Source organism: Sus scrofa, chromosome 15, assembly GCF_000003025.6.
Source record: "Sus scrofa isolate TJ Tabasco breed Duroc chromosome 15, Sscrofa11.1, whole genome shotgun sequence".
Classification (NCBI taxonomy): Eukaryota; Metazoa; Chordata; class Mammalia; order Artiodactyla; family Suidae; genus Sus; species Sus scrofa.
Window position 1 is genome coordinate 16,092,249 of NC_010457.5, and position 16,926 is coordinate 16,109,174.

The 16,926-nt window shown below is 39.4% G+C and overlaps 1 protein-coding gene across 1 annotated transcript in view; it reads left to right on the forward strand.

Annotated features, from left to right (window-relative positions):
* LOC100625897 (lactase-phlorizin hydrolase) overlaps positions 2,029-16,926 on the forward strand; it is a 60,191-nt gene continuing 45,293 nt past the window's right edge. Inside the window, 3 exon segments of the mRNA XM_021076419.1 lie at positions 2,029-2,723; positions 13,776-13,855; positions 15,910-15,996. Of these exon segments, the coding sequence (XP_020932078.1) occupies positions 2,084-2,723; positions 13,776-13,855; positions 15,910-15,996 (807 nt within the window). The 5' untranslated portion in view covers positions 2,029-2,083.

The window sequence follows — 16,926 nt, forward strand, 5'->3', positions numbered from 1 at the left end:
CACTATGGGAAAACATATGGAGGGCCCTTTAAAAACTAAAAGTAGGAGTTCCCACTGTGGCACAGTGGGATAGGAATCCAACTGCAGCAGCTCAGGTCACTGCAGAGGCACAGGTTCAATTCTCAGCCTGGCACATGGGTTAAAGGATCCAACATTGCCACAGTTGTGAGTAGGTCAAAGCTGCAGCTAGGATTCAATCCCTGGCCAGGAAACTTCCATATGCCATGAGTGAAGCCATAGGAAAATACATAAATGAAACTAAACTAAAAATAGAACTACCATATCATCCAGCAATTCCTGGGTGTTGCCTCTGGGTGTTTATCTGAAGAAAAGGAAAATACTGACTCAAAAATATATATGTGGCTTGGATCCAGGGTTGCCATGGCTGTGGTGTAGGTCTGTAGCTGCAGCTGATTCAAGCCCTAGCCTGGGAACTTCCACATGCTGCAGGTGTAGCCATAAAAAGGATAAAAACAAAACAAAACAAACAGATAAAACAAAAAGAAGGAAATCTTGCCATTTGTGACAACAAGGATGAGATTGGAGAGCAGTATGCTAATAAATTTTTTTAAAAACTGAACTCGTAGATAAAGAAAACAGATTAGTGTTGCCAGAGCAGAAGGTGGCGAATGGGTGAAGTGGATAAAGGTGGTCAAATGTACAAATGACTAATTATAGAAGTTCTCATTGTGACTCAGAAGGTTACAAATCCAACTAGTATCCATGAGGATGTGGGTTCAATCCCTGGCCTCACTCAGTGGGTTAAGGATCCAGCATTGCTGTGAGCTGCGGTATAGGTCACCAACATAGCTCAGATCCCGTGTGGCTGTGGTTGTGGCATGGGCCTATCCCTGCCTGGAACTGTCATATGCCACTGTAAAAAGAAAGAAAGAGAGAGAGAGAGAGAGAGAGAGAAAGAAAGAAGAGAAGAGAAGAGAGGAGAAGAGAAGAGAAGAGAAGAGAAGAGAAGAGAAGAGAAGAGAAGAGAAGAGAAGAGAAGAAAGAAAACTGGAAGGAAATGTAACCTAGCAGGACCTATTGGGTCTTCTCAGGACAGGCCCTCCCATGTTTTCTGCCTACCTCTCATTTCTAGAAAACCTTTAGCCTCCAAGACCTTTCCTGAGTTCCAAAGAGTGAAATTAATCAGGGAACTGCGATATGCAGAAATAAAGGTAGGTCAAACCAGACAAAATAATAATAGTTTAGCCATTAAACAAAGCCAAGGACATTTAGTTTCTCCTCAAGGACTATAGATAATATTCTGAGGCATATCCTTTGAGCTGTTTTACAGATACTGAAACCTCCACCCAGGCAGAAAAAATTAACTGCATACTGACCACAAGCACATACACCCCAGACAGGTTGGAACCAGGTGGCTGATGGTATTAACTTCTGACTGCTTACGACTTTGATCATAAGACTGTCTACAAGCTGATCTTGTACTCTGAAACCTTATCCCTCACCCTATCTTTAAAAACCTTTCCCTAAAAGTCATCAGAGTTTAGGCTTTTTGAACATTAGCTGCTTTTGCTACTTGTTTTCTCCCGCAGTGAACACTGTACTTTCCTTCACCACAACCCAGTATTAGTAGATTGCCTTTAACGCACAGAAGTAAGTGGACTCAATTGGTCCAGTAACAAAAACAGTGTTGAAAGTGCTTACCCTAGGAAGGGGAGGGGGGAACTAGAAAGTTTTCACATATATATTTATATTGTTTGAATCTTTTACAACCTGTGTTCATTTACTTATTTTTAAAGGAGGAAAAAACTTTGGTGAGGACCTAACTTGTGTTCCGCTATGTAAACAAATTTTAAGATAATTTGTAAGTAAGACAAAAATGTGGACAAGTTTTTTCCTTCAGATGCTTTCCATTTCCTCTGCTTAAATTGTGTGAGAAGTTTGAGGTTTTTGTGCTATCTTTTATGGTTTTTAAATTTTTTGATATTTCATTGAACTATGTACTAATTTTATTATCACAGATAACCCAGTTACATATTAAGTGTTAAAAATCACCTAGTATTTTACAACCTCAGTTGTAGTTATAAAGTAAGTATTCCACATACCTCCTAACAGTTCCTTGAAGATGGAGCTGGCTTGGCATTTAGTCTCTATTGTCCTCCTAAGTTTTTCTTGCTGGGGATTAGACTGGGAATCTGATAGAAACTTCATTTTAGCTGCTGGTCCTCTAACCACTGACTTGCTATACGACCTGAGGGGTCCACTGGGACACCAGGATTCTCACTTTGGAGCAGGAGACAAAGGTATTTATGTGTGTCGCCAGCCACTGCCTGCTTTCTTGCCAGAGTATTTTAGCAGTGTTCATGCCAGTATGATCACCCACTATAAGGTATTTCTACCTTGGGCACAACTTCTCCCAGAAGGAAGCTCCAAGAACCCAGACAAGAGAATGGTGCAGTGCTACCGGCAACTCCTTGAGGCCCTTGAGACTGCTCAACTTCAGCCCCTGGTGGTCCTGCACCACCAGACCCTCCCTGCCAGCACCGTCCAGAGAAGTGAGGCCTTTGCTGATCTCTTTGCTGACTATGCCTCCTTCGTCTTCCACTCTTTTGGGGACCTAGTTAAGATCTGGTTCACTTTTAGTGACTTGGAGGAGGTGATAACAGAACTTCCCCACCAGGAATCAAGAGCGTCACATCTCCAGATCCTCGCTGAGGCCCATAGAAAAGCCTATGAAATTTACCACGAAAAATATTCTTCTCAAGGTGAGTACACATGACCCTGGTTGCTGACCCACTGCCAGTCTTCATGGCCCACCTTCCCCACCCTCCTTAAAGCAGGACTCAGCAATTCTTCCCACTTACCTTCATCAGTCTCTTCTTCTCTATTCATTAGTGAAAAATTAATACTGTGCCAAAGATTTCCCAGTGGAGGTACATAGGTGGGGGTGGCTTATAATGGTCTTTTAGGTTCCCACTATGTGAGTAGATCATAAAGTTTAAAATATACTCTCATTTTTATACATAGTTTATTTAATTTTCACTATTAAAAATTTTTTTTGCATTGACCATTCCAATGCATAAATGCTTGTTTAATTTCTGAGAAATTATTTGGGATAGATTCTTAGAACTGAAATTCCTGGGTCCAAAAAATGTGTATTCCTTAAAACTTTAAATCATGTTGCTAAATTATTTTCCAGAAAAGTCAGAATAGTTTATACTAACAGTTATAAAATTGTTCTTCTGACCCTACTCAGCCTGTTTTCAATGACGTAATTACTTTTATCGTTGTTGTCAAAATGGAAACAATCCATAGCCAATCTACAATAAGAATAGAAGATAGTTTTATTCGAACCAAACTGAGAACAATATCCTGGGAGGCAGCCTCTCAGATAGCTATTGAGGAACTGCTCCAGAGAAGCCTGGTTTTCATTACAGTTTTACATTTTGTCAGAACAAAGAACATCAACCATAACAGGGCTGCCTTTCTTCAAAGTTTTGAAAAAAGACAGATTAGCATATACACAAGCAATTCAGTATGGTCTTGCTGCCTGGGAAGGAAGCCTTATCATCCATGTGGTGCTAGCATTGATATTCCAGGCAGGGAGGCATTCATTTCTATTTTCAAAATGGGCATTCTTTACAACTTCATAATGCAGTCTATTCTTCAGTGGTTAAAGAAGGTATATAATGTATGTTTATAAACCACAAAACAAGCCGTTCTAGTTAGCATAAAGTTAAATCATGTATAAGCCAGAATAAATTCTCTATGCCTCAATACATGAAAATTTCTTCTGTCATTAGTATTTTGACAGCTGAAAATTAATATCTCCTTATATTTTTTATTTGCATGTATTTGATTATAGAGCAATTAAACACTTTCTTCATGTTTAAAAGAAAATCAAGCAAGGTAAGAAAGAGTGTGAGTGTGGTGCAGCTGTTTTAGAAATTGTTGTCAAAAAGACTGTCCTCAGGCCACCTTTTGAGCCAAGTGGAATGAGGGAGGGAGCAACCATGGGATCTGGAGGATGGCAGGCCTTGGGATAAGTGCAAAGCCCTGGTGAGGGAACGGTAAGAGGTCCTGCCAACAGTGTCATGAACTGTAGAGCGTGGAAGATGAGGAGATGCCAGAGTAGAAACTGGATTCTTTGGAAAACCTATCATAGGGTGAGTGAGAAAATAAATGAATGTTTGTTGTTGTTGGCTTTTATAGACATATAAATATTTATAATTGTTTATATGATATAGTATTTATATATAATTATATTATTGTACTATATTATATATTTAATATATATTTATTGTATTATAACATGTTTATATAATATATAATATATAGATAAATGTTGAAGCTTTGAGTAAAATGAATTTTGAAGGAAGGCAAAGCTGAACTTGGATCATTTGAAATAAAGGGAAATCTATCTTATTTGAGGACAGATTCCATAGAATTATTTAAATTATAAAACTAGATGTACATGTTTATAGAAAACTATATATACTGTATGTGCATGTTTATTAAAATGTGTTGCACATCTCATTTTTAATCTCCACTGGGTTACTAAACACTATTTCTCTCTCTCTTTTTTTCTTTTTTTTGTTTTTTTTTTAAGGCCACACCTGTGGCATATGGAAATTCCCAGGCTAGGGGTTGAATCAGAGCTGTAGTGCTGGCCTGCACCACAGCCACAGCAACACCAGATCTGAGCCGCGCCTGTGACTTACACCACAGCGTATGGCAACAGAGTATGGATCCTTAAGTCACTGAGCAAGGCCAGGGATCAAACCTGTATCCTCATCGATATCAGTCTGGTTCGTTACTGCTGAACCACAATGGGAACTCTATTTCTCTTTTAAAAACATATTTCCCTTCTCTTCTTTTTCTGTTCATTCTTCCCATTTTTCATTTCATGTTTCATCAGTGTCGATAGATTATCTGCCCTCAATATAATGCAGGATGCAAAATAAATCCTCTTTTTTATTCCAAAAAATAGTTTTCCATCTTTCTCTCTCTCATTCTCCCCTCCCTTTTCAGTGCGATCCTATAGTTTTGTTGTTTTTTGTAAAATATATTATTTAATATACACAAGAAAGATATATAACATATGTTGGTTAAAAGCAAAATACTATAACTGTTCAAAGGTAGGGATATTGAATAATACACCCCAAACCGAGAAGGAACTTTGAGACTGGAAAACAAAGCAGACAGCTCCATAAAGTGCAATCATGACGCTTATTGTGGATAACTTATATACAGGTGAGACCTAAGTGAACAGTGATCCAGAAGCATTCTCAGCTGCCCTCCGAACTGCTGAAAGGGTTTCAGGGGAATTTAGAAAGGCCTAAGCTAAAGGTAGAATCTGTCTATCAAAAAAGAAGCATGTCTGACAGGAACAAGGTTTTTTCCTCCTCCCTTAGAGGGTCTATTGCCCATTATTCCTCATGGACCTTTAACCACCTGCATTACCAAAAGGACATTCTAATAATACTAAAGACCACTGAATCATATTCTTCAAGGGATGAATTTTATGATATATCAAATGTATTACAATTTTAATGTTAAAAAAATAAATGGGAGGTTGAGGATTTATAAACAAAACAAACAAACCATCTACAAATACCTCTACAAATACATCTACTTGTATGTTCTTCCTTATCTCAGCTCCCATTCTCCACCCTACCCCAGGTTACCACTATGCTAAATATTCTGTCCATCTTTTATTCCTTTATGACTTTTCCTCCCATTTGGTGTCTGCAATAACTTAATGGTACAACGCCAAACATTTTAAATAAAAATATTTTAATTACAGAGGAGTTCCCGTCGTGGCGCAGTGGTTGACGAATCCGACTAGGAACCATGAGGTTGCGGGTTCGGTCCCTGCCCTTGCTCAGTGGGTTAACGATCCGGCGTTGCCGTGAGCTGTGGTGTAGGTTGCAGACGCGGCTCGGATCCCGCGTTGCTGTGGCTCTGGTGTAGGCCGGTGGCTACAGCTCCGATTCGACCCCTAGCCTGGAACCTCCATATGCCGCGGGAGCGGCCCAAGAAATAGCAACAACAACAACAAAACAACAAAAAAAAAAAAAAAAAAAAAGACAAAAATATTTTAATTACAGAAAAGGTGGTATTTTAGCAAATAAATTTTAGCAAAAACATTCCCTGTGTTTAAAAATACGTTTAAAAATTAAATTCCTGCTGTACAGTGGGAAATTTTTTTTAATTTAAAAAAATTAAATTCCCTTTTATTGCTGATTTAAAAATGAGCAATGTGAAATGTAGTTCTGCTTTTTCCCTACGAATTTTTTAAATAAGGGTATGATCCTTAGATAGTGAAATGCACAGACCTTAATTTTACAGTTTGATTAGTTTTGAAAAACATGCACATCCCTGTAACCCATACTCTTATCAAGATATAAGACATTAACACCTACGAAAATCCCTTTCCCAATCAATAGTATCCCTTCGTAATGAATCTCTACCTCCAGGAACAACCACTGATCAGATTTCCATTAGCACAAATATGAATGAAATCATACAGCACTTAATTTTTGTGCTTGTCTTGTTTCATTCAGCATGTTTGTGGAATTCATCCATTTTGTTGCTGTAATTAGTAATTACATTACTTTGGTAATTTGCTCTTTGTTTCTTTCAAGTCATATTCTATTGTGGTTGTATCAGAGTTGAGGGTCATTTGGGCTATTTTCAGTTTTTATGTATTATAGATAAGTTGCCATAAGTGTTCTTGTACAAGTTTTTGTATGAACACGCATTTTCATTTCTCTTAGATAAATAAGTGGGAGTAGAATTGCTAGGTCATAGGGTAGAGATGTATTTGACTTTCTGAGAAACTACCAGTTTTCCAAAGCACTTGTTCCATTTTTCATGCCCACTAGCTGTGTGTGAGAGTTTCAGTGGCCTCACATCCTCACCAGTGTTTAGCATTTTCATCTTTTCTATTTTAGCCATTCTGATAATATTGCATTGAGATTTCAGTAATTTTTAAAAGCATAACTTCTATCTCAAGTGCATATATGCTTAAACAATGTAGTATTCAATTTTGCTTGGCTTTGTTTTGAGCACCATGAAAAAGTATTATACTTTTTGTAGTCCTCTAGAATATCCCTTTTTTTGCAAACAAAATTGTTTCTAAGGTTTATTCACAGTGTTGAATCTTCTTTTCACTGATATATAGTATTTCATTGTGTGACTAAGCCACGTTTTATTAATTCATTATCCTGCTTACAGTCATTCTCACTGTTCTTAACCTTTGCTGTTTTGAATACAGCTGTTATGAACATTCTTGCACGTGTTTCTTTCTATACATGTTCTAGAATTTCACATGTGTGTTAATACACATGTGACTGCTAATTGCAAATGTTTAGCTTTAGGAGATAAAGTAAATGGTTTTCCACTGTGGTTGTACCAATTTACATTTCCTTGGGCAATGTATGAGTTCTTGTTGATCCCATCCAATATTTGTAATTGCCATAATTATAAACTTTGCCAATCTAATGGATTTTAAAATTTATCTTTATGATCTCACTTACCTGATTCCTATTCAGATTGAGCAGGTTTTCATGGGTTTATTATATATTTGTTTATTATATATTTGTTTCCTCGCCTATAAATTTTTTATGTCTATTATCTATTAATACATTGACTTGCTGGAGTAATTTATGCATTCTTTAATTTGTATTGGTTATATGTGATGATAATATTTTTAAAATTTTTCTCTTTCTTTTGTTTTTTTCAATCTTTTTATGGAGTCTGATGAACAGAATTTCTCTTAACACAAACTTATCAATCTTTTCTTTGGGTTGATTTTTTTGATATATTTTTATTGGCACTTGTTATAATTATTTAAATTCATTTCTTCATTGTTTATAATTTCTGGTTTCCAAATGTTTTTACCCCTTTCCCCTCCCCTGGTGAAACTTGAAGTTCTTAGGTAGTTATGTATCTTTTCCTCACCCAATTTGGAGGAGGTCATTTTGTGTCATTGCTATGATATTTCTTAATGATTTAGGGGCAATCATTAAAAAGTCAGAGATGGAGTTGGCTGGTGAACTAACAGGATTCTGCATTTTCACTGCTATGGCTCAGGTTTAATCCCAGGACCAGGAACTTCAACATGGCACAGGCACAGCAAAAAAAAAAAAAAAAGTCAAAGATAATCTGAAAAACTGAGAACCATTCTTAGTTTGTAAGAATTTTTTTCCTTTCTAACAAAGTTTTTAAAAAGTAAAACTTTATTTTTTAGAATAGGTTAGATGTATAGAAAAATTGACAGGTGATTAGGTTCCTATATGTCCCTCTTCCTTAACTTTCTCCTAATATTAACATCTTACATTATTATGGCATATATGTTATAATTAATAAACCAGCATTAATGCATTAGTATTGTAATTATTAAATAAGTCCATTTTTTACTCAGATTCCCATAGTTTTTCCTGAATGTCTTATTTCTATCCCATCCTTTCATCTGGGATACCATATTACATTTAGTTGTCATGTCCCTCCTTAGGTTCCTCTTATCTGTGACAGTGTCTCAGAACTTCTTTGTGTTTGAAAAGTAGTAGATGGTTTTGAGTAGTCTTGGCCAGGTATTTTGTAAGGCACCCCTTTTTACAAAGTATTTCATTGAGATACAAATACCATGCGTTTACATACCATGCAATTCACTCACAGAAAGTGTACAATTCAGTGAGGTTTTAGTATATGCACAGATGTGTACAACCACCACCATTGTCAATTTAGAATACTGTCATCAGCTCAAGAAGAAATCTTGCATCCTCTAGCTATCACCTTCTTATCCGCTCATTTTCCTCCCCCATCCTAGCCCTAAGCAACCACTAATTTACTTTCTATCTCTGTAGATTTTTGTATTATTTCTTTGGAATGAAATAATATAATATATAGTCTTTCATGACTGCTTCTATTTGGGATTTGCTTTGTGTTTTCTTTATGGTTAGACTGGGATTATGAGCCTGACGGGGGAGGATCACAGATTATATGCCATTTCATCATGTCGCATTAACTGTATATGCCATCAACATAATTTATGACTGTTGCTGTTAACCTTGATCATCTGGCTGAGGTAGGGTTTGTCAGGTACCTCCACTGTAAAGTTTCTCATTTTTCCTCCTCTCCATAATGTACTCCTTGGAAGGAAGTCACTATACATAGCCCCTGCTTAAGGAGAGAGAGTTATGCTCCCTCTAATACTTTTTAAAGTTCTTTTATTTTTTTAAATGATTTTTATGTTTTCCATCATAGCTGGTTTACAATAAAAGTTTTTTTTATAAACTAAGCAAAAGACTAAAAATTACAAATCACTGTTGAGAGAAATTAAAGAAAACAAAAATTAGTGGAAACACATCCCTTATTCATGGACTGAAAGGCTTAATATTGTTCAGATCACAATGCTACCCAAAGTGATCTACACATTCAGCGAAATCCCTATCAAAATATCAATGACTTTTTATTTTGCAAAAATATAAAAATCCATCCTTAAATACATATAAAATCTCAAGGGACCCCAAATAGCCAGAATGATCTTGAAAGAGAAGAACAGGGTTGGAGGACTACATTTCTTGACCTCAAAACTTATTATAAAGCTACAGTCATCAAAACAAGGTGATACTGGCCTAAGGATGGATATATGGACCAATGAAATAAAATATAAAGCCCAGAAATATACCTCACCTATACAGTCAAATGATTTTCAACAAAAGAACCAAGACCATTCAATGGAGGAAAAAGTCTTTTTCACAAATGGTCCTGGGAAAACTGAATAACACATATGCAAAAGAATGATGATGGTCTATTATCTTACATCATATACAAAAATTAACTCAAAGTAGATGAAAGACCTAAATATAAGAGCTAAAACTATAAAACTCTTAGAAGAAAACATAGCGGGAAAGATTTTATGACACTGGAGTTGGTGATGATTTTTTTAGCAATGACACTAAAAGCATAAGCAACAAACCATAAGGTAGATACATTACACTACACCAAAAGTTAAAACTTTGGAGCATCAAAGGACCCTATCCAAAACAAAGGACACTATCAACAAAGGGAAGTATAGTCCATAGGATGGGAGAATATATTTACAAATATATTTGGTAAGAGATGAATATCCAAAACATCTGAAGAACTCTTAACAATACCAAAACAAAAAAGCCTGTTTAAAAAAAACGGGCAAGGACTTGAACTGACATTCCAAAAAAGAGGCCAATAAACAAAGAACACAGGAGAAGATGCTCTATATCAACCAATGGTCATTAGGGTGCAAATCCAAGCTAAAATGAGACACTATCTCATACACACTATGATAGCTTTTTTTTTTTTTTTTTTTTTTTTTTTTTTTTTTTTTGTCTAGGGCTGCATTTGCAGCATGTGGAAGCTCCCAGGCTAGGGGTTGAACCAGAGCCACAGCTGACAGCCTCAGCAACGCCAGATCTGAGCAGCGTCTGCCACCTATACCACAGCTACTGACAACACCAGATTCTTAACCCACTGAGCAAGTCCAGAGATTGAACTGGCATCCTCATGGATACTTGTAGGGTTCTTAACCCACTGAACCACAAAGGAAACTCCTGGTGGCTAATATTTTTCATTTTTAAAATTTTATTTGTTTATTTATTTATCTCGTCTTCTGTTCTTTTAAGGCCACACTCGCGGCATATATGGAGGTTCCCAGGCTAGGTGACTAATCAGAGCCGTAGCCACCAGCCTACGCCAGAGCCACAGCAATGCCGGATCCGAGCCACATCTGTGACCTACACCACAGCTCATGGCAATGTCGGATCCTTAACCCACTGAGTGAGGCCAGGGATAGAACCTGCAACCTCATGGCTCCTAGTCAGATTTGTTTCTGCTGCGCCACAATGGGAACTCCAGCTGATATTTTTTAAATGCACAGAATCCCAAATGTTGCTGAGGATAGGGAGAAATTATAATCCTTTTGCATTGCTAGCCAGGATATGAATGGTATAGCCACTGTGGAAAACTGTATGACAGTTTCTCAAGAATTAAACATAAAGTTACCATATGATCTAACTCTTGTGGGTATATATTCAGTAGAATTGAAAGCAGGGACTTGAACAAACATTTGTATACTCATTTTCATAGCAGCATTATTCACAATAGCCAAAATATAGAAATAACCCAAATGCCCCTGCAAGGATGCATGGATAAACAAAATGGGTAAACATAATACATTCAGTGGAATTATTCATTTAATATTTAATGTTATTTTTAAAATGAAATTCTGACACATTTCACAACATAGATGAGATTTGAGGACATTATGCTCAATGAAATAAGCCAAACACAAACAAATATTTTATGATTTGACCTATATGGGGGACCTAGAATAACCAAATGTACAGTAACAGCAAGTAGAATAATCGTTAACTAGGTACTGGGAGGAGGGAGAAATGGGAGTTACTGTTTAGATATACAGAGTTTCAGTTTGAGATAATGGAAGTTTTGGAGGTGAATGGTGGTGACAGTTGCACAACATTGTGGATGTACTTCAAGCCACTAAACTTTTTTAATGGTAAATTTTATGTTATATGTTTTTACCCCAATTTTTGCAAAGTTCTTGTCTAATCTTTCTAAGTGTGTTAATATAAACCTCCTCTTGATGTGTTCAGTGTGCTACCATGAGAAGGATACAAAAGAAGATTCTTGGGAGAGAGTTGGAGGGAGGGAAGAGAGTGAACATCACTCTCACAGGAGGAGTAGAGTTGCACCCAGCATCCTCCACTTGCACAACACTGGGTCACAGTCTAGGGCAACACTAGTCGCCCCAACAACCTCTTGAAGCACTGGCAGTGCAGTACTGGCCAGATTACTTTTATTGAAGCATTTGGGACCACAGGGAAAGGAGCAAATGGAAAGGGGCTATTTTGTGTGGACAACAGCAATGGTTTTTGAATGAATGAATCGAGGTTATCCTTAGTGAGGTCTAGTCATGCCTGTGAGGGGCATGAACTCACACAGTGCTATGCAGTGATGTTCTACACAGGCTTAAAAGAGTTAATTTTCAACCCATAGCAAATACTGGCTTTGATTTCTGAGGACAAGAACCCTGATCTTTAACCATATCCAGCACAAATAACAAGATAAATTATCTTAAGCCAGAGCAATTACCACATCCCCCTTTTCAGTTACATAGAAAATGTGAACTGCAACCTAAAAGAATCTAGCTTTGAGTAATCTGCATTTTACATTATTTTAAGAAGTATGGTTTGTGCATGCACTGGGAACAAGTTGGGAACTGTATTTGGAAGTTTAATTATTTTGTATGGTATGAAAATTTCTGGAATTTCTGATACCTCTGTTCACTCTAACTCTAAAAAGATCTTGGAAAATCAAACAGAAGTGATTTATCAGTCAGTGGTGCTTGGGGATTAGCTGTACGTTTTGTGTCATGGCATTGATCTAGAGATGATACAAAATTGTACATTTTTAAATGTTCAGCACAGGTTGAGAAATATGTTCTATATGTGCTGACACAGTGGTAGACTAAAGCATGGAAATCTGTGGGAGGTGAAATGGCTCCATCAGGCACAATCATTGAATAACTGGAAAATAGCATTATCTTATCAGAATAAGGACTAAATGTCTCTGAGTGATATTCCCTGCTCAGAGGATTTCAAAGTTCCATTATGCTTATCAAAGTGAGCACTTTGGTAATTGGCAGTGGTTGTTGGTAGATTCATTGGCTGGGGAGATCTTTCCCCTGTAGAGAATGTGGATGTAGAAATGAAGTCAGAAATATATAGCCTTACCGGAGTTCTTGTTGTGGCACAGTGGAAATGAATCTGATTGGGACCATGAGTTTGTGGGTTTGATCCCTGGCCCCACTCAGTGGGTTAAGGATACAGCATTGCCATGAGCTGTGGTGTGGGTCACGGATGTGGCTCAGATCTGGCTGTGGCATAGGCTGGCAGCTTTAGCTCCGATTCCACCCCTAGCCTGGGAATCTCCGTATGCTGTGGGTGCAGCCCTAAAAAACAAAAAGAAAAAGAAATACAGTCCTTCAATTTAAGTCTCAAACTCTGCTTTTATTCCATTTTTGTTTACTCTTTCCAAAGCACAAATCTGAACACATGCTGTGCACTCAGTCTGCACCTTGTTATTTGGAGGAACTAGTTTAAGTTTTGCTCCTCAAATAGCACACAATCCAGCAGGAGAAAAATAATTAAGTGAATCGTAGAGTCAGATGACACTGCCAACAAGTCCATAGTAGCATGTCTCCCACAGCAGTCTAAGCACCACTGTATCAGAGACACCCAGGCAGCATGTTAAAAGGCACTCCTGGGCCCACCCCAGTCTCCTGATAGGCAGACCAGGTGATTCTGATGCACACAGGCTTGAGCAGCACTGTTAGGTGATCAAGTGTCAATGCAAGTGGGTAAAAGCTGCACATTTTATATCTCCTTTGTGTTCCCCTCACTGTGCAGTAAGGGTCATACAGTTAATAAAGACAAGTAGCAGAGGTCCCCTAGAGCACCTTGCCTTTCAAAAGTCTCTCCCCACGTGAAACCCTTAGCTGTTTAGACCAGAAGTTCCTAAGCTTTGGTGTGTATCAGAATCACCTGGAGAGCTAATAAAGCACGCAGAAGCCAAGCCTCATTAGGAACTCAGGAGGTGGTTCTCTCCTTTCTGCCTTTCACCTTGTAGGGTGGGGTAGCACGAGGCAGGGCGGGCTGGGACAGGTGTGAGGGAGGGAAGGGAACTGCTTTTTTCTCTTTTAAAAGACTGTAGGTATCCTGCATTCACCTCAGCCCTTCCTCTGTTGGTCTCAGGCGGAAAGCTCTCTGTGGTCCTACAAGCTGAAGCAGTCTCCCAGCTCCTGACAGAACCATCCACGTCTGTCCTTGCCAAGGTGATAACAGCCTAAAGAAATAGCATCTGTAACTTCTCAGGAAAGTTGTGGTTTTAATTTCTAAAAGCAAGAAGTTTTGTTTGTTGGCTTGAGATTCTTAAATGTCTTAAAATTGGCCTCTTCTGAGTGTGATACCTTCTCTAGATTTATAACAAATTTAAAACAAAATCTTATTTGTTCTCGCTTGGTCAACTGTGAACTTTCGATACACAAAGTCAAATGCCTCTGTTTGCTCCTTTTTTTTTTTTCCCCTGTCTTTTTAGGTCCACACCCGCAATATATGGAGATTCCCAGGCTAGGGGTTGAATTGGAGCTGCAGCCACCGGCCTACGCCACAGCCACAGCAATGTGGGATCTGACCCGCGTCTTCGACCTACACCACAGCTCACGGCAATGCCGGATCCATAACCCACTGAGTGAAAAAAGGGATCGAACCCACAGCCTCATGGGTCCTAGTCAGATTTGTTAACCGCTGAGCCACGAAGGGAACTCCTAAGTATAATTCTTAAAAGAAAAGTTAAAACATCTAAAAACTAAACAGCTTTGGCCCTTGTAACACTGGCATCTGGGCAATGCAGAAAGCCCTCAGAAAAGAGCTTTTTTCTGTAGTTTTGCGGCACTGTAGTCAAGTGCTTTACAGACACTTGACTGCTGTATGACAGCCACTGGTAATCTGTGCTTGACGGAGGCCCAATGTGTCAGGACCCAGGAAGTTAAAATCCAGACTTGATATCTGTAAAACTAGCTCCAAGACTGATTAATAGCCAGAATGCCTATTAATTTACAAGGGGTGATAACTGCTATTAAGTGTGAGCTCAGGAGATGAATGTTCTTAGCAGAAAATTATAGACTTTGAACAATAGCCTTTGAACTGTCTCCTGCCCCAGGTCATGCCAGGCAACACTTCTGGATCATCTTTCAAAAGCAGTTTTTTGTTTGGTTTTATTTCAGTTACCTACTGAGAAGATGCACTCCCCTGAGTTAGTGAAATTCCTAGGGGTCTTCCAGAGTGCAGCTCATTCAGGCTCTCCTCTGCTCTCTCTGGCCTCACCTCCTTTTTTCCCAGCGTGTATGCTATGCTTTCTTTCTGTTTTCCTGCATTCCCTACCTGAAGTCTTCCTCAAATCTCTTCTAACAAAATTCTTCCATGTGAGTGTGCCTCCATCAGCAGGCCTCTGTTAATAATACTCCCTCACTGAACCTGGCTTGGTCTCTCCCCACTGGGAACCCTTAGCTGTTTGTTTAGACCAGTTAGATACAAGCCTTGGTTGTATCAGAACCACATGGGGAGCTAGCAAAGAACACAGAGGCCATGGCTTAATGTGGAGGGACAGCCCTGGTTCCCTCCCAAGTTCCCTGGTGAGTCTAATCCCCACCATGATTTGAGGACCACTGGTGTGGACTTTTCTTACAGCACTACAATTAGAACAAAACCCCAGACCCCGGGATCTGAAGAGATTACTCACTGGCCTGTGGGTGGCTAAGGGCTCTACTGCCTCCATCCTGCAAAGTGGAAAGTCTATGAGGAGGGTGCTGCCCAGGGCAGCTCTGGCCTCTGACTCCCTTCCTTTGTGCTCACCCACGTGGTGGGAACTCACCATTTCTGGCATAAGATACTTCATTCAGTCGCACATGCCTTCAGTCATACACATTTATTGAGCACTTCCAGTGTACCTATCACTCTGCTGGGTACATAGCTGATATATTCCCCACAACACATAGGCACCCCCCCACACACAATCAAAACGTGTCCCAGCTTTCCCTCATTATGCTGTTCCATTGGAATGTCCCACTTTGGGGTTTGTTTGGGCTGCACCTATAGCAAATGGAAGTTCCCCAGACCAGGGATCGAATCTGCGCTGCAGCTGCAACCTATGCCCCAGTTGTAGCAACGACTGATCCTTAATCCACTGCCCCACAGCAGGAACTCATGGAAAATGATACTTTGGAATATTCCATTTAGTAATAAGGAAAGGAACAAAAAAGAATCCTTCTGAGCAGTTCTTTGTCTTGAAATTGCTTGTACTCTAAAGACCCGGTTTACTTATTTCTAGGATGCAGTCGACTTCCTCTCTCTTGATTTGTCTTCTGAATGTCAAGAAAGTGAGACAAGTTTACCACAGAAGCTGAGAAAATTGCAGGTAATTTGAACTATTTTCTATATTGATGATGAATGGCAAAGTTCCCGAGAGCATATTAGATATTTGATGCTTGAGATGATGGGTAAATTGAATTTCCACCAAGAGGCATCGACTTGCAGAGCTGCCTCTGGGGAGATTTCCATAGACAGCATCACGAGACAGTCTTCCCTGGAAAGGATAATGAGAGTTGGCTTGTTAAGGTAAGTATTTCCATGGATTCTCTGCTCTCTTATATAGAAAGCTACAGAGAATCAAAATTCCAGCATTCATTCTGAGATTAAAATGGGACATTTCCTGGATGGTGGTCATGTAAACAGGCACACACACTTTTCGCTTTTTAGGGCCGCACCCGCAGCATATGGAGGTTCCCAGGCTAGTGCTCTGATTGGAGCTACAGTTGCTGGCCTACACCACAGCCACAGCAATGATGGGGTCTGAGCATCGGCTGCGACCTACACCACAGCTCACGGCAACACCGGATCCTTAACCCACTGAACGAACCCACAGATTCATGGTTACTAGTCGGATTTGTTTCCACTGCACCACGACAGAAAGTCCTGGTCATGTAAATACTGACCCTAACAAACCAAGCTTCATTATGCCTCCACTCTCCCCAGAGCACCTGCACACCCCTCCCTTAGCCTCAGCTGCCACTCCCTCTGGCCCAGAGGTGTCTTCAGACCTGAGGAGCCACAGCACACGCACAGGTTCTGAGTCCTTCAGGAGGTGCAGATCAGGGTCCCACATCCCTTTATCACAAGAGGCTCTGCTCACCAGGGAGTGCCCCACTCAGCAGAAGGCTCCTCCAGCTCTCCCGTCCTGTGATAGATAGCTCAGGCTGCCTCAGCATTGACTTTTCAGGAAGGAGAGAGCCCTGGGATCCCTTGGTGGTTTGGCTTTTCTGCATTGACCCGGCACAGGGAAAGGACA